The sequence below is a fragment of the Triturus cristatus genome, chromosome 3_2 (genome assembly GCF_964204655.1).
Source record: "Triturus cristatus chromosome 3_2, aTriCri1.1, whole genome shotgun sequence".
Lineage (NCBI taxonomy): Eukaryota > Metazoa > Chordata > Amphibia > Caudata > Salamandridae > Triturus > Triturus cristatus.
The window spans coordinates 1211605213-1211628358 of NC_140584.1; the positions used below are offsets into that span (position 1 = coordinate 1211605213).

Sequence of the window (23146 nt, forward strand, 5' to 3'; positions counted from 1 at the left end):
ATGGAAGGGGGTGATAAAACCTAGATGGGGCGGGCCCCTGCAGGAGAGAAGAGAGGGTGTGAGAACCCATGAATATAGGTTGGAGGATCAGGGCGGGGGTGATGACCTTTCTGCAGGGGGGGGTATATTGAACTTAGGGGGCCCTGCAGATGACAGGCTTTGGAAGGTGATGCAACAATATTCACACTTTGGAAGCAGTTTGAAAACTAAGGTAGTAGGTACAAGTCCATCAACAACAAGCCTTTCTCTGAAGGTATCTAAGAAGATTCCATCCTGGTCCATCGTCCCCCAGGCCAAGCATAAATCTAATAGAATTAAAAGGCGGTTCCCATTGGTGGTGCATGTTGCATCATTGCAGGGGCCCGAGTGGCTTTCGGATTGAACGTCACCAGGGGGGTTGAATACTTCCAAAAGCTCCTTGAGTGGAGAGGCAGCATGACTTCCCAGGACTTCCCTGACCACTGCCAGTCTTTCCATAGGCATTTTTCGAGGCAGTTTCGATGTTTGACGTTTTTTGGGTAGAGGTTTGATGTCTTACCGTATTCAGGGACGTGCTGGTGATCTTTTTAGCAAATTCAGGGGCCTTTCACAAACTGCATTGTGTGGTGCATTTAGTAGCAGTTCTATGGGGCTACAATAGAACTGAAAACCTACTACAAAATGCTATTCACAAACCTACGAGTGTAACTCTACACTTTCACCTCTCCTGTCTCTTCTATTGGGAGATCCTCACACATAAGTTCACTGCTTCATAGTAAATGTGGGAGGGGCCAGGGGGTGGTTGGAAAAGGGGCAAACTTACTACTAAATGGGAGGGGCTGGGGGAGCAATTGGGGACTTGAAAGGGCTACAAGGAGGTTTGGAGAGTGGTTTAGGAAAGGACGTGCACCCACCCACAAAAGGTCAGCCCCTTGCTATTCAAAAACTGCACTTGTCAAGTTACTACAGCCGAAAAGGGACCTACAACAGTAGTATATTACTCCAGCTCAGATTTGGAGTAAGTCTAACACTATAATGGCATACCACTGGCACTGCGACACCCTCCCATAGAGAGCAATGGAGGTAGGGACCTCAAATAAAACCCCACAGGAAATAATGATGAATTAGATTATTTAAAATACTTAAAATATTGATCAATATGATTACATTTTTTAAAGAAAACCTACAAATAAACCCTATTTATTTAATTATTAAATGTTTTAACCTTTATTTAAATTTATAAAATTGATGTAACAATAACATTTATTAAAATACAATTAAATTACTTTGTGGACACGCCTGCATTATTAATATTTCTTGGCATTTGAGTACTGTGCCAATGCTCAGTGCAGGTGGCCTCTCTGTGCCTGAGTATTGTGCACGAGCATGCACCACTGTGCATAAGTATTGTGCACGAGAGTGCACCACTGTGCATGAGTATTGTGCATGAGGGTGCACCACTGTACATGAAAATTGTGCACAAGAGTGCACCACTGTGCATGAGTGTTTTGTTTACCACTGCCACCATACTGGAGCAGACACTGACCGGGATTATTTTTCTCTTCTAGGGGAGCCGTGTCTGGCTACGCGAGAAGGACCAGCTGCTGCCCTGCACCATCACCTGCTGTGCGGACCGGTCAGTTATCTTCAATACGGACTATGGAGAGGTGAGCAATGGCTATTACGTCGTCATCATCGTGTGCATTCACATGTTGCTGGTCACTGCTCTGCACAGTAGCATATCCGGATTTGGCTGCTCACTGTTGTCAGTATGGTGCACATTCAGATGTCTCTGCTCACTGTGGTGCACATTTAGATGTTATTCCTCCATGGTCTGTATGGTGCTCTTTGTTGTGCCTGGTCACTGTGGTCTGTATGGTGCACTTTGTTGTGCCTGGTCACTGTGGTCTGTATGGTGCACATTCCAGATGTGACTGCTCACTGTGGTCTGTATGGTGCACATTCAGACGTGGCTGCTCACTATGGTCTGTATGGTGCACATTCCAGATGTGACTGCTCACTGTGGTCTGTATGGTGCACATTCAGACGTGGCTGCTCACTATGGTCTGTATGGTGCACATTCCAGATGTGACTGCTCACTGTGGTCTGTATGGTGCACATTCAGACGTGGCTGCTCACTATGGTCTGTATGGTGCACATTCCAGATGTGACTGCTCACTGTGGTCTGTAGGGTGCACATTCAGATGTGGCTACTCGCTGTTGTCAGTATGGTGCACATTCAGATGTCTCTGCTCACTGTGGTGCACATTTAGATGTTACTCCTCCATGGTCTGTATGGTGCACTTTGTTTTGCCTGGTCACTGTGGTCTCTATGGTGCACATTCAGATGTGGCTGCTCACTGTGGTCTGTAGTGTACACGTTGTTGTGCCTGGTCACTGTGGTCTGTATGGTGCACATTCAAATGTGGCTGCTCACTGTGGTCTGTGTGGTGCACATTCAGATGTGGCTGTTCACTGTGGTCTGTGTGGTGCACATTCAGATGTGGCTGTTCACTGTGGTCTGTGTGGTGCACATTCAGATGTGGCTGTTCACTGTGGTCTGTGTGGTGCACATTCAGATGTGGCTGCTCACTGTGGTCTGTCTGGTGCACTTTGTTGTGCCTGGGCACTGTGGTCTGTGTGGTGCACATTCAGATGTGGCTGCTCACTGTGGTCTGTAGTGTACACGTTGTTGTGCCTGGTCACTGTGATCTGTATGGTGCACATTCCAGATGTGACTGCTCACTGGTCTGTATGGTGCACATTCAGATGTGGCTGCTCACTGTGGTCTGTAGTGTACACGTTGTTGTGCCTGGTCACTGTGGTCTGTATGGTGCACATTCCAGATGTGACTGCTCACTGTGGTCTGTATGGTGCACATTCAGATGTGGCTGCTCACTGTGGTCTGTATGGTGCACTTTATTGTGCCTGGGAACTGTGGTCTGTATGGTGCACAACAAGATATCTCTGCTCACTGTGGTGTGTGTGGTGCACATTGAGATGTGGCTGCTCACTGTGGTTTGTATGGTGCACTTTGTTGTGTCTGGTCACTGTGGTCTGTGTGGTGCACTTTGTTTTGCCTGGGCACTGTGGTCTGCATGGTGCACATTCAGATGTGGCTGCTCACTGTGGTCTGTATGGTGCACAACAAGATGTCTCCTCACTGTGGTCTGTATGGTGCACATTCAGATGTGGATGCTCACTATTGCCTGTATGGTGCACTTTGTTGTGCCTGGTCACTGTGGTCTGTGTGGTGCACATTTAGATGTTGCTCCTCTATGGTCTGTATGGTGCACTTTGTTGTGCCTGGTCACTGTTGAATGTATTGGACACTTTGTTGTGCGTGGTCACTGTGGTCTGTATGGTGCACATTCAGATGTGGCTGCTCACTATTGCCTGTATGGTGCACTTTGTTGTGCCTGGTCACTGTGGTCTGTATGGTGCACTTTGTTGTGCGTGGTCACTGTGGTCTGTGTGGTGCACGTTCAGATGTCTCTGCTCACTGTGGTATTTAGACCAAGAACTTTGGGTACAAGGTAAATACTTTTCTCAATATAGTAAAATAACAGTAAATAAAATATTCACAGTTGTGCGCAATTACGCGCATTACTTTTCCTATGGTGTTAGAAGGCGACCTCAGAGGAGCCCGGAGGGGGCCCTGACTATCCTGAGACCAACCCTCGAGGTATCGTAGCCGGGCACTGGTGGGAGACTCCTCAGGGGAGGAATCTCGTATCTAGGATCGTACACTCGGCACCACACGACAAAGAGACACCACACCGGGAGTTCTTAAGAATAAATCTTTATCAGATCGGAGTTGTAGGATCTTTATGATCAACAAGGCAAATATATACAAGTGGAGCGCGGGCTTACAGAGTCTTGGAGGGGGGGTAGGAGGTAGCGGGACAGCCTTTGGGGATATGGATCAAATGCAGGAGCGTACCCGGCGCACAGCTCACAATCCTCGAGCTGGGGGATACGCTTGTCGTCGTGGGGTCCGGCAGGACCAAGAGAGTCTGTGGGAGCCGCGAGTCACTCAGCAGGGCTCAAGTACAAGTTCGGAGGTCTTACGATCTTCAGGGAGCCGCGAGTCACTCAGCAGGGCTCAAGCACGAGTTCGGAGGTCTTACGATCTTCAGGGAGCCGCGAGTCACTCAGCAGGGCTCAAGCACGAGTTCGGAGGTCTTACGATCTTCAGGGAGCCGCGAGTCACTCAGCAGGGCTCAAGCACAAGTTCGGAGGTCTTACGATCTTCAGGGAGCCGCGAGTCACTCAGCAGGGCTCAGGTGTTTCCAAAGGCGAATCTGCCGGACAGTCCCAGAGCACCCCTTGTTATAGGGCGACTCCTCTTTGATGTCCGGAGTCTGTGCAGGCAGGGGTCTTGTCACCTGGGGGTCGCTTGTCGGGGTTTCCTTCCATTGTCTTTTGATCCTTTCAGGGCCGGGTCGGGAGGAGTCCCAGACACCCAGCAGGCGTGGAGCCAGCCCTCGGGGAGGCCGGCGGGCCGATCGAAACCCACCTTCCCAGGGAAGCTCAGAGGTGCGATGGAAACTGCTCCTCCCTCTCTCATCCCAATGGGAGCGCGATGTCCTCCAGCCAGAGTGGCGCCTCTAGGCCAGGGTCGCGCTGGGGCCGGGCGGCCATCTTGGTGCATGAAGTGGGCACGCGGGCCCGGTGTGGCCGAAAGGAGGAAGGCCACGGACGGGGAAGTCCGGGTCGGGTCTGTGTGTTCTGGTGGGAAGGATCGGCTAGGCCAGGGGCTCGGGGGCTGTGTGAGGTGCAGGGGTCAGGTATGGCTATGTTACGAGGGCCGGGTCTAACATATGGAAGGAAAAAGGCAATTGGAAACTCAAGGCAATACAGTTACTGGCTTGGTCACCTTCAGAAATGGAAGGTTCTGAGGCCAATGTCCAAAGGCCCAAGGCCAAGTTCTCGGGAGCTTACTGGATTTCACAAAGCTCTTTACCTGGTGTGTTTACACTGAGAAACGCCCTTTAGGACCAAGGCTGACTCCTGAGGCGGAAGCCGGGAGTTTTTAAAGCGATTAGTATTTTGTTTCATGTTTGTTGATTTTTAATTGTGCTCTATTCCCCTAAACCTCTTGATCCCAGGGCTTACCTCGCTTAGTCTGCCGCTGCCGTCCGGAACCTGCATCGGTAATACACCTTCGCGGTGCAGCGAGGAGGAGTTGGCAGACATATTGAGTGGGGGCCTGGACAGCATTGTAGTCTTTCCTAGCCTGTGGGGATAAAACGGATGGTAACGAGGGCGCGCAGCGGACGCGCGCAGCGGGTGCGCCGGCAGCGGGCCATTGGCGCGCTAAAGGCAAGCCAGTCTGCGCCCGTCCGCGCCCCTCCGGGCCCAGGGCCCAGTTACTACGGCCAATCTATTACATATTCATCTGCCTCTTTGAAAGAGATGCACACTTTAAACTGGCAACCTTCAAAAGAGGCCCTGTCCTCTATAGCTGTACACAACCTAGTTCTTAAACGGAGTAGTTTTCCGGAACTACAGATTACAGCTGCTCTTAATCAGAGACCCCCAATTCTGACCTCACACAGAGTTGCAGCTATGTCATTCTACTATCTTAATACTCGCTCCTTGGTCAAACATCAGTTGGAGATTTTTCTACTCCGTACTACGGATAAACCGGATGTCCTGTTATTGACCGAGACATGGCTTACTGCTGACTCTGCACCAGATATACTTGCGGCACTTCCCCCTGACTATTACATCATATCTGCCAATAGGTGCTCGGGGAAGTCAGGTGGGGGAGTGGCTGCCGTCATTCACACTGACTTCAGGTTCTGCTCCTTGACATGCCTCCCTCTCACTGACACCGAGAACATAGTGATAAAATTAGAATCAGCTGATGATTCTTTGGTCTGTGTCTTATTATACAGACCGCATAAGCAGATGCCCCTCTTCCCGTTAGCTCTCAGTGAACAGATAGCCAAACTGGTGACAGAGCATGCAAAGGTCCTCCTTGTGGGTGATTTTAACTATTGGTATGGTGATCCCAATGAAGGGCCCCAATCAGCAGAAATGTCGGATCTGCTCAGAAATTTAAACCTCTCCCAGTTAGTCTTGGCCCCGACTCATTCTAAGGGTCAGATCCTGGATCAAATATGGGCAATAGGCGTGACTACCTCTATCCCTACTGCCCTACCCTGTATCTGGTCCGATCACTATTTGTTAAAACTCACTGTCACGATCATCTTCTCAGAAAATCAATACGCCGGAAGGAGGTTTTGCACGGCGGTGGAATCTTATCATTAAAGAAGACTTTCTTAACACACTAGCTGATACTGCTCCACCTCTTGACCATGATGTCAATCTCTTGGAAAATGAGGTAACCAAATGGCTAGTTGAGGCTAGTAATAAACATGCCCCATTTAGGAAATTCAAATTAGCACGCCGGGCGGAGGCAAACAGATGGTTCTCGGACGATCTCAAGGCCCAGAAATTGGCTTTATGCCAATTGGAGAGACAATGGCGTTTGCAATACTCTTTAGAGAAAAAGACACGGTACATCTCTGCTCAGAAAGAGTACAAGAAAAGTATCCTGACTGCCAAAGAAGCCTACTTCTCTGATCGTATTTTGAAATCGAACAAAAACTCTAAACTAATATTTTCCATAATAGATGAGCTCTCTAATCCTGAGCGGACCCTTCTGAAGGCTGTCCCCTCTCAAGATCTATGCAACTTGCTAAATGACTATTTCATTGACAAGATTGCTTTAATAAAAGCTAGTATTCCTACACACCTTCCCCCATCTGGATTCCCCTGTGGAATATTGCAATAAGCAAACTGTTAGCTCTTTCCCTTTTATCAGTGATCTGATTTTTCAGGATCTTTTAGTGGAAATTAAATCAGGTGCTCCTTCTGACTGTTGTCCCCCTCGCATTCTGAAAGAGTGCCTTGCAATCCATCCGGGGCCTGCACTTGCATTACTGAACAAATCCATTACTTCTGTCACAGTCCCCTCGGCTTTCAAAGGAGAAATAGTGGTTCCTCTTCTGAAAAAGCTGGGAGCGGACCCTGCGCTCCTCTCCAACTACCGGCCAATCTCCCTACTTCCCTTCTTGGCCAAAATTTTAGAGGGCCACATAGCAAAATGTCTCTCTAATTTTTTTTAGAGTCGTCAAAATACTTGGATCCTCACCAGGCTGGCTTTCGACCTGCCCATTCCACCGAAGCTGTGATCTTGAAGGTTGTGGACACCCTGCGGGACAATGCTGATAGAGGCTGTCCCCGAGCTCTGGTTTTGCTGGATCTTTCTGCGGCCTTCGACACGGTCAACCATAGTATCCTGGTCGACCGTGTGAGAATGGCGGGTGTTCAGGGGACTGCGGCTCATTGGCTCACTTCCTTTCTGGAGGATGGCTCACAAGCCGTTCATCTGGGTCAGTTTCTATCATCTCCTCATACGACCACCTGCGGGGCCCCCCAGGGCTCGGCTCTTTCTCCCCATTTGTTTAACATCTATATGGCACCCTTGATCCAGTCACTCAGAGACAGAAACGTGTTGGTTCTTAATTATGCTGATGACCTCCAGCTTATTCTTAGGGCCAATAATTCCAGCAATTCTGTCACGGAATTCCAGGATACTATGTTATATATCCAAACTTGGATGGACCTTAATCATCTTTGTTGGAAGGTGGGTTATTGGTAGGGGCAAATGTCGGTCTGCCACTAGCAATAAGGCCACCAACACATGATAGGACCCAGCATAGGTCTTAGAAAATTATTCCTATGCTCAACCCTTGGTAACGTGGCTGCGAGCAGACAGGCTTGACTTCAAAGACAGGTATGTAAAGCATTCAAAAACACCATTTCAGTAAACAATTAAGACACAACACAAAATAAAAATCCAACACCAATTTATAAAAATAGGTAATATTTTTATCTTTTAAATGACACCAAAACGAAAATATTCCACTGTAGGGAACCAGAGTTATGAATTTTTAAAGATTAGTCACTTTCTAGTGCTTAGAAACCAACAGTGCCCCTTTTAGTCATTTCGTTTTCTCTGACAGGGACACACCTTTAGAAGCGGTTCTGGAGAATGTCTCACCACTGTGCAGTGCCGCCTTCTCCAGCAGACGGGTCCAGTTAGAACTCCTTCCTGAAGTTCTGCTTGCGGGTCCCAAAGTATCCAACACACAGTCCAAGGTTCTGGAATCTCCAAGAGGGTCCTTGAAAGTGTGAAACTTCAATTCCGCAATCCACTTGAACAAAACCCTTTCAAATCCACTGGTACTCCAGGCTGGGGATTCTTTGTGGGGATGTCCAGTTGAGCTCTGTTAACCTGTAGCTTGCAGGGAGTCTACTTCTTAGTCCTTTTGTAGCAAGGTAATCCACAGGGCTGCAGTTTTCAGATGGCGCAGTTTTCAGAGGTCAGGCCTTAGAAGTCTTTGCACAGCAGAACTTTTGCAGCAGGGCACGTCTTGCTTCAGTAGTTTCAAGCAGCAGATCTGGCTTGCTCTGCCCCTCTCAGATACTTATTCACAATTCTCTGGGTCAAGCCACAGGTCACTTCTGACCAATGAAAGCAGGGTAACTCCTCATAGTTATGACCACATCCGGCAGAGTGTGGCATTATGTTGTCCCAGAGTGCATCTTTCTTCCAAATCCATAATGGCTGATTTTCCAGCAAGGAGGCAAGAGCTGGCTAAACACACCCCCTGGGATGGCTTATTTCCATGGACTCTCCCCCTACCATCTGCACATACCTTCCTTAAGCCTAGCCCTGACTCTGGGTCAAGAGTGTCAAAATGAAACTGAAACCCAGGCCTCCCCTCTGCCTTTGAAGAGCATAGTTTACGGCTCCACCTCCTGGCCTGGCATACATTATAGACTAGCACACTGCCCTCCCAGCAGAGTGGCCCTTTATCACCTCTTCAAAGCAGCCTGGCTAATCCACTTATCTCTGACCAATCAGGGCAGACCACTGGAAGGCTGAATTTGGACTTACAAACAAGAAAGTCTTATAACTTCTTGTATGTACCCTTTAGGAGAAATTCAACAATATAATATTGTTGGATTTACTACTACCATTCTGGGAAGTCTTTGAATGGTCCGGTTAGTCCTCTCCTATCAATATTTATTCATCTTTAACTTCCTACCATGTTAACCTATGGGCCATGGGGTTTGCAATGGGGAAATGACTTGGGCCAGTCTTCTAGCACCAGGGCTTATAAAAACATATTTTATAAGTATTTCCCTAATTTCTACAGGACCCCCCACCCCCTGTGCAACTAGGGGAGACTTTAGGGGTTCTGAATCTGTAGAAATATTGGAGATTCTCCTTTTACTGTATTCCTAGCATCAAAGTCGAATTTGGACAGCAATTTACTGTTTCAAAGCAGTCCTGGCACCCAGTGCTGCTTTTAAACTGACCTCAGGCTTCAGCACTGCACACATGCTAGTGCAGAAAAAGCTGCTGGCCTCTATACTACCATACCCCAGGGTACTGGGAACCTCTAGGTAGTTTCAATCCCCTGCCCTATTATATACATCTAATGTGTTCCTTTCAGCTTGGCACTGGCCCTGGGCCTGGTTAGGCAGAGCCCAGGGTCAGTCAGAGTCAGTTACCACCAGTTCCAGTCAGCAAAAAGTTGGGGGGTGCCCAGGGCACAGGGTGACTTTGCAACATAGCCCCCCCCCAAACGAAAGGTGATGGGTTACTAACCTACACCCTGGTAGTCCTCATCAGCTAAGTGGAAAAACCTGGAAAGTCCATCTGCATTGGCATGGGCAACCCCAGGTCTGTGTTCCACTGTAAAGTCCATTCCCTGTAGGGAAATGGACCACCTTAACAGCTTGGGATTCTCCCCTCTCATCTGCATGAGCCACCTGAGAGGTCTGTGGTCAGTTTGAACACGAAAGTGAGTCCCAAACAAATAGGGTCTGAACTTTTTCAGTGACCACACCACAGCAAAAGCCTCTCTCTCAATGGCACTCCACCTCTGCTCTCTGGGAAGAAGCCTCCTACTAATAAAGGCAACTGGCTGATCAAGGCCCCCTTCATTTAGCTGTGACAACACTGCCCCAATCCCTTGCTCTGAAGCATCTGTCTGAACTACAAACTCTTTTGTATAGTCAGGGGCCAGTAACACTGGTGCTGAACACATAGCAGCTTTCAGAGTGTCAAAAGCCTTCTGACACTCTGGGGTCCAAATCACCTTTTTGGGCCTCTTTTTAGAAGTCAGTTCTGTTAGGGGCCCCACAATGGTCCCGTAATTTTTAACAAACCTTCTATAGTACCCCGTCAGTCCAAGGAATGCCCTGACCTGAGTCTGGGTAACAGGAGCTGTCCAATCCAAAATAGTTTGGATTTTAGCTTGGAGAGGCTGTACATGGCCCCCACCTACCAGGTGGCCCAGGTACACCACAGAACTCTGCCCTATTTGGCACTTGCTTGCCTTAATAGTCAGGCCTGCCTGCTGCATGGCCTGAAGCACTTCCCTTAGGTGGTTTAAGTGATCCCCCCAGGTAGAACTGTATACAGCTATATCATCCAGGTAAGCTGCACTGAACTGTTCCAACCCAGACAAGACCCTGTTCACCAACCTTTGGAAGGTGGCAGGTGCATTCTTTAATCCAAAGGGCATTACCTTGAACTGATAATGTCCCTCTGGGGTGGAGAATGCTGACCTCTCCTTTGCTCCATCAGTGAGGGCAATCTGCCAGTAACCTGAAGTCAAATCAAACGTACTCAGGTACTTAGCAGCCCCTAACCTATCAATGAGCTCATCAGCTCTAGGTATAGGGTGAGCGTCAGTCTTTGTGACTGCATTCAAACCTCTGTAGTCCACACAGAACCTTAACTCCTTGGGTCCCCCCTGAGGATTAGGTTTAGGTACCAGCACCACTGGACTGGCCCATGGACTCTCAGACGGTTCAATTACCCCCAGGTCCAGCATCTTAGCAACCTCAGCTTTAATGCTGGCTCTGACATGGTCAGACAACCTGTACAGTTTATTTTTGACAGGTAGGCTGTCACCAGTGTCAATGTGGTGCACACACCACTCAGTGATGCCTGGGGTCAAAGAGAACAGGCCAGCAAACTGCTCCAGCACCTGCTTACAGTCTCTGTGCTGCTGGTCTGTCAATTTGGGAGAGAGTACAACTCCCTCCACTGACCCATCTTGCATATTAGTGGAGAGGAGGTCGGGCACAGGCTCAGTTTCCTCTTCCACACCCTCATCAGTGACCAGTAACATGGTCATGTCTGCCCTGTCATGGTGGGGTTTCAATCTATTCACATGCAGGACCCTGTGAGGGTTCCTGGGGGTGCCAAGGTCAACCAAATAAGTAACCTCACCCTTCTTTTCTAAGATTGGATAGGGCCCACTCCACTTGTCATGGAGGGCCCTGGGAGCCACAGGCTCCAACACCCACACCAATTGTCCTGGACTATACTCAGGCATAGTAGCCTTTTGATCATACCAGTGCTTCATGAGCTCCTGGCTGGCCTCCAGTTTCCTGTTTGCCTTGTACATGTACTCTGCCATTCTAGATCTCAAGCCTAGCACATAATCAAGCACATTGTCCTTTGCTTCCTTAAGAGGCTTCTCTAAAGACTCTCTTAGCAGGCTCAATGGCCCCCTCACAGGGTGTCCAAACACCAACTCAAAGGGACTGAAACCAACCCCTTTCTGCGGTACCTCCCTGTAGGCAAACAGTAAGCATGGGAGGAGAACATCCCATCTCCTCCTGAGTTTCTCTGACAACCCATTTATCATGCCCTTCAGGGTTTTGTTGAATCTCTCAACAAGACCATTTCCTTGTGGGTGATAGGGGGTGGTGAACTTGTAGTTGACACCACACTCATCCCACATAGCAGTCAGATAGCTGGACAGGAAGTTCGTGCCCCTATCTGACACCACCTCTTTTGGAAAACCCACTCTGGTGAACACACCAATCAGTGCTCTAGCCACAGCAGGAGCATCAATGGTTCTAAGAGGTATGGCTTCAGGGTACCTAGTGGCGTGGTCAACTACCACTAAGATATACCTATTCCCTGATGCAGTAGGTGGGTCCAGGGGACCAACAATGTCCACCCCCACCCTTTCAAAAGGAACCCCCACCACTGGTAGTGGTATTAGAGGAGCCTTTGGCTTGCCCCCTGCCTTGCCACTGGCCTGACAGGTGACACAGGAGCTGCAAAACTCCTTTACCTTTTCAGACATAAGGGGCCAGTAGAAATGGTTCACCAACCGGTTCCATGTCTTTGTCTGTCCCAAATGTCCTGCCAAGGGGATATCGTGACTCAAAGTCAGGATGAACTCTCTGTACTTCTGGGGCACCACCAACCTCCTGGTGGCCCCCTCCTTGAGGTTTCTGGCCTCAGTATAAAGCAGTCCATCTTCCCAGTAGAGTTTGTGAAACCCACTGTCATCCCCCTCCTCTTGCTTAGAAGCAATCCGCCTCAAGCTCTCAAGGGTGGGACAGTCACGCTGTCCCTGACTGAACTCTTCTCTGGAGGGTCCACCTGCTCCTGTCAGTTCTGCCAAATCTGACAGCTCTGGCAGGGATGGAGTCCCTCCCTCAGAGGCCAGATCCTCCCCATCAGGGTTAGATTCTTCCTGCACCTCTGGAGTTCCCTGGGCTGGCTCACCAGGCCCAGTGCCCTTGTCCTTGGATGCTTGGCCCTTTGTTCCAGGGTCCAAGTGTCCAGACCCTCCCTTCTGGCTAGTCTGTGACCTAGTCACAGCACATACCCACTCAGGGAGCTCCAATATTTGCATATGGAGTCCTCTCTCCACCTCTGACCACACAGAGGCTTCAAGATCATTGCCCAGTAAACACTGGACTGGGAGCACCTTTGACACAGCTACCTTCATAGGGCCCGTCACACCTCCCCATTCCAAATCCACCACAGCCATTGGATGGAGTTTGGTAGTGCTGTCTGCATATGTCACCTGGTGAAACTCACCAGGTAACAACCTCTCTGGAGGCACCAGTTCATCCAGGACCATAGTTACACTAGCCCCAGTGTCTCTGATAGCCTCAACCTCGGCCCCATTCACTTTAGGCCTCTGCCTGTACTTGCCCATGTTTGGAGGTAAGGCAGCAAGGGTTGCAATATTCACCCCACCCAGGGACACTAAGGTTGCTTCCACCACCTGACTACCCCTCTCTGGGGCACCACTCTCCACCCCTACACTGACACTGGCAATCCCTGTGGATGGCCCCTTAGGGGGGAGCTTCTTGGCGCAGACAGCATCTCCCTGTTTGTGCCCTGGCTGGTTACAGTCAAAGCACTTACCCACCTTTGAGGGATCAAAGAACCTACCATTCTTTCCCTGATACCCCCTCCCTTTGAATTTGGGTTGGCTCGGGGCCCCCCCTCCTTGTGCAGGTTTTTGTGGGTCTTTGGAGGACTCTTGGTTTTGACCTTCCTTTCCCTGGGCTTTCCCCTGGGGAGGGACCTGTCCTCCTTTCTTCTGGTCACCCCCCTGGTGCTGAATGGAAACCCGGGTTCTCACCCACTCATCAGCTGCTTCTCCCAGCTCTCTGGGGTCTGTCAGCTTAGAGTCCACTAGATACTGGCGTAACTTCTCTTCTGCGCAATGAGTCAAAATATGTTCTTTCAAAAACAAATTATACAATCCCTCATATGAGCCAACTGTGTTACCAACAATCCAGCCTTCCAGTGCCTTCACTGAAATGTCCACAAAGTCTACCCAAGACTTTGAACTCAATTTCTGGGTGCCTCTAAACTTCACCCTGGACTGCTCTGGAGTCAGACCAAATCTCTTGACTAAGCATGCCTTCATCTGCTGGTATGATTCTGCATCCTCTCCCTTCAGGGTCAGGAGCCTATCCCTCCCAGCTACTGGAATCAACTCCCACAGGAGTGCACCCCAATACCTAGAGTGGACCCTACTCATTTTAAGGGCCCTCTCAAAAGCTGCTAGCCACTTGTCAATGTCATCCCCCTCAGTGTACTTAGGTACTATGCCCTTGGGAAGTTTAGGTTCAAATCTACCACCCCTGGACATCTCAACATCCTCTTCACTTTCGCTGCCACCATTCCTCTTCTCCTCCTCCCTCTCCCATCTTCTCTTAGCCAGTTCGAATTTCTCCTTCTCCAAGGCAATCAGCTCTAATTGAGCCTGAAGCTGTCTCTCTGCAAGGGACAGTAGTGGTACCTGAGTAAGGGACCCTTCCCCACTCCCACCACCACCTTGATTCACCTGGCTATCACTAGTCACAATAGGAGAGGTCTCATCCTCACCCCTCTCTCGGGTGAGGTTGGGGGTATCATCCTCCCACCCCCCTTGCGTCTCCTCAGCTACCCCAGCCCAGGCCATTAGGGACTTAAGCAACGCTGTCTTCTTAATCTTGTTGGAAGCAGGCAGCCCCCTAAGCCTACACTGTACCCTAAGATCATCCACTGCGAACTGGGACAGTTTAGCCAGGTCCAGCTCCATGGTTCCCTAGTTTTGGGTCACAAAAAACTAGGCACAACAGACTTAAAACAATTTGGAAAAATCAAAACAATGGATTAAAAACAGTTTAGTCCAAATTCCAAAAATCAAACTCAAAAGTTTTGTTCTAAGGCAATTTAGAGGATTTTTATAATCTTAAATCATTCACTGAAAGGTGTACTTTTTAAATGCAAGTCCACATCCCCACCGCTGAGCACCAAATGTTGGAAGGTGGGTTATTGGTAGGGGCAAATGTCGGTCTGCCACTAGCAATAAGGCCACCAACACATGATAGGACCCAGCATAGGTCTTAGAAAATTATTCCTATGCTCAACCCTTGGTAACGTGGCTGCGAGCAGACAGGCTTAACTTCAAAGACAGGTATGTAAAGCATTCAAAAACACCATTTCAGTAAACAATTAAGACACAACACAAAATAAAAATCCAACACCAATTTATAAAAATAGGTAATATTTTTATCTTTTAAATGACACCAAAACGAAAATATTCCACTGTAGGGAACCAGAGTTATGAATTTTTAAAGATTAGTCACTTTCTAGTGCTTAGAAACCAACAGTGCCCCTTTTAGTCATTTCGTTTTCTCTGACAGGGACACACCTTTAGAAGCGGTTCTGGAGAATGTCTCACCACTGTGCAGTGCCGCCTTCTCCAGCAGACGGGTCCAGTTAGAACTCCTTCCTGAAGTTCTGCTTGCGGGTCCCAAAGTATCCAACACACAGTCCAAGGTTCTGGAATCTCCAAGAGGGTCCTTGAAAGTGTGAAACTTCAATTCCGCAATCCACTTGAACAAAACCCTTTCAAATCCACTGGTACTCCAGGCTGGGGATTCTTTGTGGGGATGTCCAGTTGAGCTCTGTTAACCTGTAGCTTGCAGGGAGTCTACTTCTTAGTCCTTTTGTAGCAAGGTAATCCACAGGGCTGCAGTTTTCAGATGGCGCAGTTTTCAGAGGTCAGGCCTTAGAAGTCTTTGCACAGCAGAACTTTTGCAGCAGGGCACGTCTTGCTTCAGTAGTTTCAAGCAGCAGATCTGGCGGGCTCTGCCCCTCTCAGATACTTATTCACAATTCTCTGGGTCAAGCCACAGGTCACTTCTGACCAATGAAAGCAGGGTAACTCCTCATAGTTATGACCACATCCGGCAGAGTGTGGCATTATGTTGTCCCAGAGTGCATCTTTCTTCCAAATCCATAATGGCTGATTTTCCAGCAAGGAGGCAAGAGCTGGCTAAACACACCCCCTGGGATGGCTTATTTCCATGGACTCTCCCCCTACCATCTGCACATACCTTCCTTAAGCCTAGCCCTGACTCTGGGTCAAGAGTGTCAAAATGAAACTGAAACCCAGGCCTCCCCTCTGCCTTTGAAGAGCATAGTTTACGGCTCCACCTCCTGGCCTGGCATACATTATAGACTAGCACACTGCCCTCCCAGCAGAGTGGCCCTTTATCACCTCTTCAAAGCAGCCTGGCTAATCCACTTATCTCTGACCAATCAGGGCAGACCACTGGAAGGCTGAATTTGGACTTACAAACAAGAAAGTCTTATAACTTCTTGTATGTACCCTTTAGGAGAAATTCAACAATATAATATTGTTGGATTTACTACTACCATTCTGGGAAGTCTTTGAATGGTCCGGTTAGTCCTCTCCTATCAATATTTATTCATCTTTAACTTCCTACCATGTTAACCTATGGGCCATGGGGTTTGCAATGGGGAAATGACTTGGGCCAGTCTTCTAGCACCAGGGCTTATAAAAACATATTTTATAAGTATTTCCCTAATTTCTACAGGACCCCCCACCCCCTGTGCAACTAGGGGAGACTTTAGGGGTTCTGAATCTGTAGAAATATTGGAGATTCTCCTTTTACTGTATTCCTAGCATCAAAGTCGAATTTGGACAGCAATTTACTGTTTCAAAGCAGTCCTGGCACCCAGTGCTGCTTTTAAACTGACCTCAGGCTTCAGCACTGCACACATGCTAGTGCAGAAAAAGCTGCTGGCCTCTATACTACCATACCCCAGGGTACTGGGAACCTCTAGGTAGTTTCAATCCCCTGCCCTATTATATACATCTAATGTGTTCCTTTCAGCTTGGCACTGGCCCTGGGCCTGGTTAGGCAGAGCCCAGGGTCAGTCAGAGTCAGTTACCACCAGTTCCAGTCAGCAAAAAGTTGGGGGGTGCCCAGGGCACAGGGTGACTTTGCAACAATCTTAAACTGAATCCTGGTAAAACCGAGATAGTCCTTACTGGTGATAGCCATAAGCACTGGGGCCCTCATAATTGGCCCTCAGAGCTCGGCCCTTCTCCTATCCCCTCCATGTCAGCTAAAACACTAGGAGTATTTCTGGAGAGTGATCTTTCTTTGAAAACTCAGGTTGGAGCCGTGGTGTCCAAGAGTTTTTTCCAAATGCGTAAAATTAGGAAAATCCATCGGTTCCTCACCCACGACGCTCTGAATCAAGCCATGATCTCTACGGTCCTATCTCATTTAGATGATTCCAATTCTGTCTACTTGGGACTGCCCCACTACCTGATCAAGCGCCTACAAATGGTTCAGAATCAGGCAGCGCGACTGATCGATCACCAACCCAAATGGCATACTGCCACTCCATTGTTGAGGAAACTACACTGGCTCCCAATATCACAGCGCTGCGTTTTTAAGACTGGTTCCCTTATTTTTAAATCTTTGCATGGCACCAGCCCGGAGTTTATCAATAATTTGATACTCAGATATTCTCCCACCCGCAATTTAAGGTCCGCTCACCTCTCATTTCTCATCACTCCGGACTTTAAACGGGTGCGTCAAGGAGGTCGCAGATTTGCTATTCTTGCGCCTAAATTATGGAATACTTTTCCGCTTGAAATTCGAACCTGCACTGACCCTCTGCAATTCAGGAAATCCCTGAAAACCTGGTTGTTCTCACAGGGTTAGTCTTTGCCTTTTTTGTCAACCGCTGAGCCTTAGCGCCATGAAGCCAATCGGCGTACGCGCGCTTTACAAATTTCCACTAACATTAACATTCAGAATCCCGCTGTGCCTGCACAGCGCCAGCAACAGAACAAATGCGTCTTTAACACGCATTTGTTCTGGACGCAAGTCATTACGACTGGCTTTAGGGGGTTGCAATGGTGGAGTGGTATTGGAATTAAAGTTCCACACCTTCCCTACTGTAGCACAGATTGGAGTTGAAATAGTAAATTATACTATTCCAACATCCAGCGCCCCCCCCAGGCAAGTCTTTAAAACGACTTGCTCGCAGAACAAATGCATGCCAAACACTCATTCATTCAAATGACAGAGTTCCTTAGGAATGCGTGAAAACACATGAAGAATTCCGTCATACATTCGTCTACACCCACTGTTATACCCACCTCCTGTGGCAGGAGGACATAGTCCTAGCCTTGAGATGTTAAGTCCCGCCATCTTCAAGATGGTGGGCACTGAGAAGTGTACTTCACCTCGCCTCCAGCACCTGAGGGGTGGACTTGTTAAAGGAGGGCACACCTCCTATTTTTTTTTTCTTCTTTTTCCCGCCAGTCTTCCCACCAAAAGGGGTGAGGACAGGAGAGGGGCCTGTTACTTCTGTCAGGAGAGGCTGGGGTCGCGTTCCAAAGGCAGCAAGACCTTTGAAGCTTCCCACCACTGATTGTTCTTCCTGACTTGGGGCAGAGGGGGGTTGTGAAGCACCCCTGCCCCGCACAGGTGGTGTTCTCGACCTCGGAGGTCAGAACTCTGTCTGGTGGTGGCACGCTGGCTTAGACCAGTCGGTGACCACACTAAGGGTTGGTGGGTTTCAGGAGACCCCTCTGAGGGGTCCTCTGAGTGCAAATATTAATACATCTGACACGAGAATCAGTGCAGGTTTGGTACCAAACATCCCATAACACAGTGAAGTTTTCATGGGGCTGGGGAACTCGTAATGACACGTGTCCAGCCCATGTGCTCATTATAGCTTCCCTCTTCACTTACAATATCCAAGAATCGATACTGATATTGTAGGGGCGTATCTGCTCGTGCAAATATGTCCTCACAGGAGATATAGTGCACCCTGCCTCAGGGCTCAGGCCTGCTATAGGGATGTCTTACCCTTATCACATGCAGTGTCTGTGGACATGGCACACAGGGTGCCATGTCAACTCCTCAGTTTTGTCTGTACCCTGCATGGCCTTGGTGAGGGGACCAGAGGGTGGCACAATTAATGCTGCTAACCTTGGGGTCCCTCTTCAGTGCCAATGCCCTAGCTACCACGGTTACCATTTTTCTAGGGCCACTGAAGTTGTGCCAATTGTGAAACAAAAGGTACAGTTTAGGGTAAGAGCTCAGGCACAGGGGATCTGGTTGGCAGGGACCCTGTGCACTTCCAGTCAAAGTTGCATCGTTTTCCAGGCAAAATGTGGGGGGTGACCATGTCCAAAAGAGGCCCTTTCCTACAGAGCACAATTCACTGCGGTCTCTATGGAGAAGGTTCAGATGGTGCCGGTCACTGTGGGCAGAAGGCTGCACTTAGAGATCACTTCTGTAGACCCCACTCATGACGCACACACGTGTGGGGTTTTCGCAGAGGGGCTCGGCCTTGGCCCACCCACACGTGAGACCACCCTCAAAGCACCCTCACCTGAGACCTCCTGAATGGAGCAGAATTCAGACTTGTCTGTAGGCCCGACTCATGGTGCACACGTACATGTGGGATGATCACTTGGGGTTTCGGCCCCTGGCCAACCCTCACCTGAGACCACCCTCACCTGACACCTCCTGGGAGGCGCACACTTCAGACCCCTCTGTAAGCCCTACTCATGGCGCACACGCACGAGTGGGGTGATCACTGGGGGTCAGGTCCTAGCCAGCGCACACCTGAGACCTCCTGGGTGGTGCACACTACAGACCCTTCTGTAGGGCGCACACGTGCGTGTGGCTGCGCCCCTGGACTGTGAGCTCTCTTGGCCACATCCCCTGTACAGGTACGACCCTTCATCCCCCAACCCCACCGTCTCCGCGTGTCATCTGCCAGCCCTCTCACGCCCCTGGTAGCCACCCTTTCTCGGCCCCCACGCCCCAGCGGCCTGTGGCAGATGGTGCTTTGGGATGGATGGATGGATGAGTGGGGGGTGGGGGGGGTTGGGGGGTCACTGTCAGTATATTATGTCTGCTGTTCTGGAAGTTTCCCAATACCAGGCCATCTGGAAGTGGTTACTGAACACATTATGGGGGCCTCTTCAAGTCTGCTAAGGAGCGTTGTTAACACCCTCCCCCACCCTCACCTCCCCCCCCCCCCCCCCCCCAACACCGCTTGAGGACCCCGCGGGTGACAGAGGCGGGACTTCATTGCCAGGGTCACCCCCCGGCCCGGGGAGGAAAACAAGTCGGAGCAAACTTCTGAATCTGAAGCCGGGGGCGAGAGAGTTCCGTTTTCTTATGCATTTATGTGTGTCCCCGCCCCCATCACAGATGCAAAGACCGTGACGAGCTGCACTGGGGTAATGGAGATGGCCGTAAGGAACCGAGACGGTTATTTATTTTGTACAAGAGAGGAGTGCTGTTATCTCTCCTTCGGCTCCCCCCCAACCCCCCAACAACCCCCTGCAGCGACGTGTGATCCTTAGCAGGTCAGGTGAGGTTACGGTCGGTGACCCCCCCCCCCTCTATCCGCTTCTTTTAGTTGAAGGGCAAGTCATTGTAAAGGGGTGGGGGGGGGGTGTATACATATGAGGTTTTGAGACGCCGGATGTGCTAGCAGTGGGGTCCGTGTTCGGGGGAGGGTGCGGTTCTAGGTCTGAAGGGGTCTGTGAACCTGCAGTGAGAGGGCCTCGCTGCTGGCCCAAGACCCCTGTAGCAGCGGCCCCTTTAAACTTGCATTTAGGGCTTCTCTTTGGCAGGCTTCGCTCATTCCTCGGTCAGCCAATCACAGGCGAGGGCCCAACTGCACCCGACGCAGAAAGGATAGAACATGTGTGAGTATTTATAGCGCTCAACCATAGCTGTGGGGCTACAAAGCGCTGTACATGATTGGCCAAGGGATGTTTTAGGGGTGACCCCGGTGCAGTAGAGCACACATAATGACGCCTGAAGCCCTGTGATGCAGCAGTGCACATGATGCCTAGTGACGTCCGAGGCAGTCTGAAGCAGTAATGAACATGACGTCTGAGGCTGTGTTAAGCACTAGTGAACATGACGTCACGGTCCGAGGCAGTGTGACCTCTCCCACACGGGTCACAGTTTATCCAGGCCTCGCTGACAGCTGAGGCCTGTAGTTGTAGCATGGCTGGAGGCCACGTGTACCTGCGGACGGACAGTGTTTTGGTGAAGTCAGATGTGACACGGTTGTGAGTGCACGCACAGGTTCGCGGAGAGTCCCGTGGCTGCCGGCCTGGCCTGCTTGACATAGCTTGTGCTGGTCTCGCACAATGGGGCATTGGATTCCTGCCCCCCCCCCCCCCTTGTCCATCGGGGCCGGGTTTCCCCTTGGAGGGGGGTTGCGCATGGGTCGCGTTCCGGTTTGCCCCTAGACTCGCGTTCACTCCTTTCATTCTAACAGTCTTTCGTCGCTGTCCACGGTACTGAAACCGCGCTTAATGTCGGCCCATCCGTCCTTCTGGGGTTTGAATGTGAGAAGAGACGAGGGCCCCCCATGTAGGATATGCGGGACGTATGAGTCTCGGGGGGGGGGGGGGGTCGGTCTGCACATTCTGCGCTCCCTCCACAACATGTTATGCCCCCGTGCAGAGCCCCGCGGTCTGCTCTCCAGACCCCAACCCCCCCCCCTGCTCCTCGGATACTTCTGTGGGGGGGGTTGGTGCTCGGACGTTCGTGCCCCCCTTCAGTACCGCTGTTCCTTTATATTACTGAGGGAATTAAGGGGCACCACTTTTAAAAAATCCCTCCGGCTGCAACTCTCTGCTTGTGTCTGATAATCAGCGGTGGGACCCCTGCCTCCCCCTCACACCTCCGTGGGGGCCCTTAAGAGCTCCAGCCAGCTCCTCCAGGGCGCTCCAAGGCCAGGCCTTCTGTCCCTCCCTCGCCTTTAAAGAACGCCTACAGTTCCGCCTTTCATGCGCCGGACCTGGCGACGCCATGTGTGATCTTGGAAGCGCCTCAGAATGAACTAGACTGACTCACACGCTCTACGCTTCACTTTAAGACCACAGGCACCCGTGTGCCCCCTCCCAATGCACCCTCTTGGCAGTGCACAAGCGGCGCTCCCCCCCACCGCCTATTCCCCCTCCAGGCGCCGCCCCGGTAGAGCTGTCCTCATTACAGGTAGACATTGTATGCCTTTATCACGCATGCTTTTACAACACATGCCGTTACCACGCATTGTTCTTAAATATACAAACAATGTGTTTGTGGGAGGAGACACCCCACCCCCAACATACCTTAAATCCGTGGTAAAGGCATGCGTGGTAAAGGCATGCACGTGGTAAGTATATGCGTTGTAAAGGCATGCGTTGTAAAGGCATGCACGTGGTAAGTATATGCGTTGTAGAGGCATGCACATGGTAAGTAAATGCGTGGTAAAGGCATGCATTGTAAAGGCATGCACATGGTAAGTATATGCGTTGTAAAGGCATGCGTTGTAAAGGCATGCACGTGGTAAGTATATGCGTTGTAAAGGCATGCGTTGTAAAGGCATGCACGTGGTAAGTAAATGCGTGGTAAAGGCATGCATTGTAAAGGCATGCACATGGTAAGTATATGCGTTGTAAAGGCATGCGTTGTAAAGGCATGCACGTGGTAAGTATATGCGTTGTAGAGGCATGCACGTGGTTAGTAAATGCGTGGTAAAGGCATGCATTGTAAAGGCATGCACATGGTAAGTATATGCGTTGTAAAGGCATGCGTTGTAAAGGCATGCACGTGGTAAGTATATGCGTTGTAAAGGCATGCGTTGTAAAGGCATGCACATGGTAAATGTATGCGTGGTAACGGTTCAACGAGGTACACACCTGGTTGTGAAGGCGGTTTCCCGCTTCACTCGTGTTCAGGAGCATCCGTTCGAGTCCCTGTTAAGTTTTTAGGTCTCGGGACCATCCGGTTTGCCGAAGGCAGAACCGGAAGTCGAGAGATTTAATGACTTGGAGAAGAGGGGCTTGAACCCGCCCCTCTTCTCCCCTGTTCTCCATTGGCTGGCCTCTTGAATGCTGGCCAGCCATTGGAGAAGAGGTCAGTCATTCAGATCAGGCCCCGTCCTTTTCGGATCGGGGGGCGTGTTTTTTGCAAGAAGTCTCAAGGAGGAGATAACAGCAAAACACCCCCCCGAATCCGAAAAGGACGCTGCGTTTCTCCGAGGCATTTCAGCTTCGCCTCGGAGAAAGGCAGTGGTGTGCTTGTCTTCTCCCCCTGCTCTCCGCTCCCTCTGCCGCTCACCTGAATAGATTTCCTGCACGATCGGTAAATATTCTGTTTTCTCTCTGCCCACGTTGGGAAGGAAGTGTCCGTGCATCGTAAACGAGGCGGTTTCCCCAAGTCCGCACATGTGCACGGCCAGCTTCTCACTTTTGCAACGTAACTGTTGTTTTTAGCACGTCTGTGTATTTTAGTCTTGTTCATGCTGTAGCCTGCGTTACACCCCCTCCCATTCCCCCTTGATTCTTCTGGCGCCTGGCCTCAGGCATGTCAAATCTGCCCAGAGACCCAGTGGTTTATGGTTGATATCTTAGATAAGGAAGTGTTTTGAATACAGTGGCTCTGGCTCGCTGTTCGCCTCTTA

The 23146-nt window shown here is 50.1% G+C and overlaps 1 protein-coding gene across 1 annotated transcript in view; it reads left to right on the plus strand.

Annotated features, from left to right (window-relative positions):
• Positions 1-23146, plus strand: part of LOC146859468 (unconventional myosin-X-like) — an 869852-nt gene that overhangs the window by 226173 nt on the left and 620533 nt on the right. The window contains exon 2 of the mRNA XM_085650190.1: positions 1548-1646. Within this exon, the coding sequence (XP_085506316.1) occupies positions 1548-1646 (99 nt within the window). The remainder of the gene's footprint in view (positions 1-1547; positions 1647-23146) is intronic.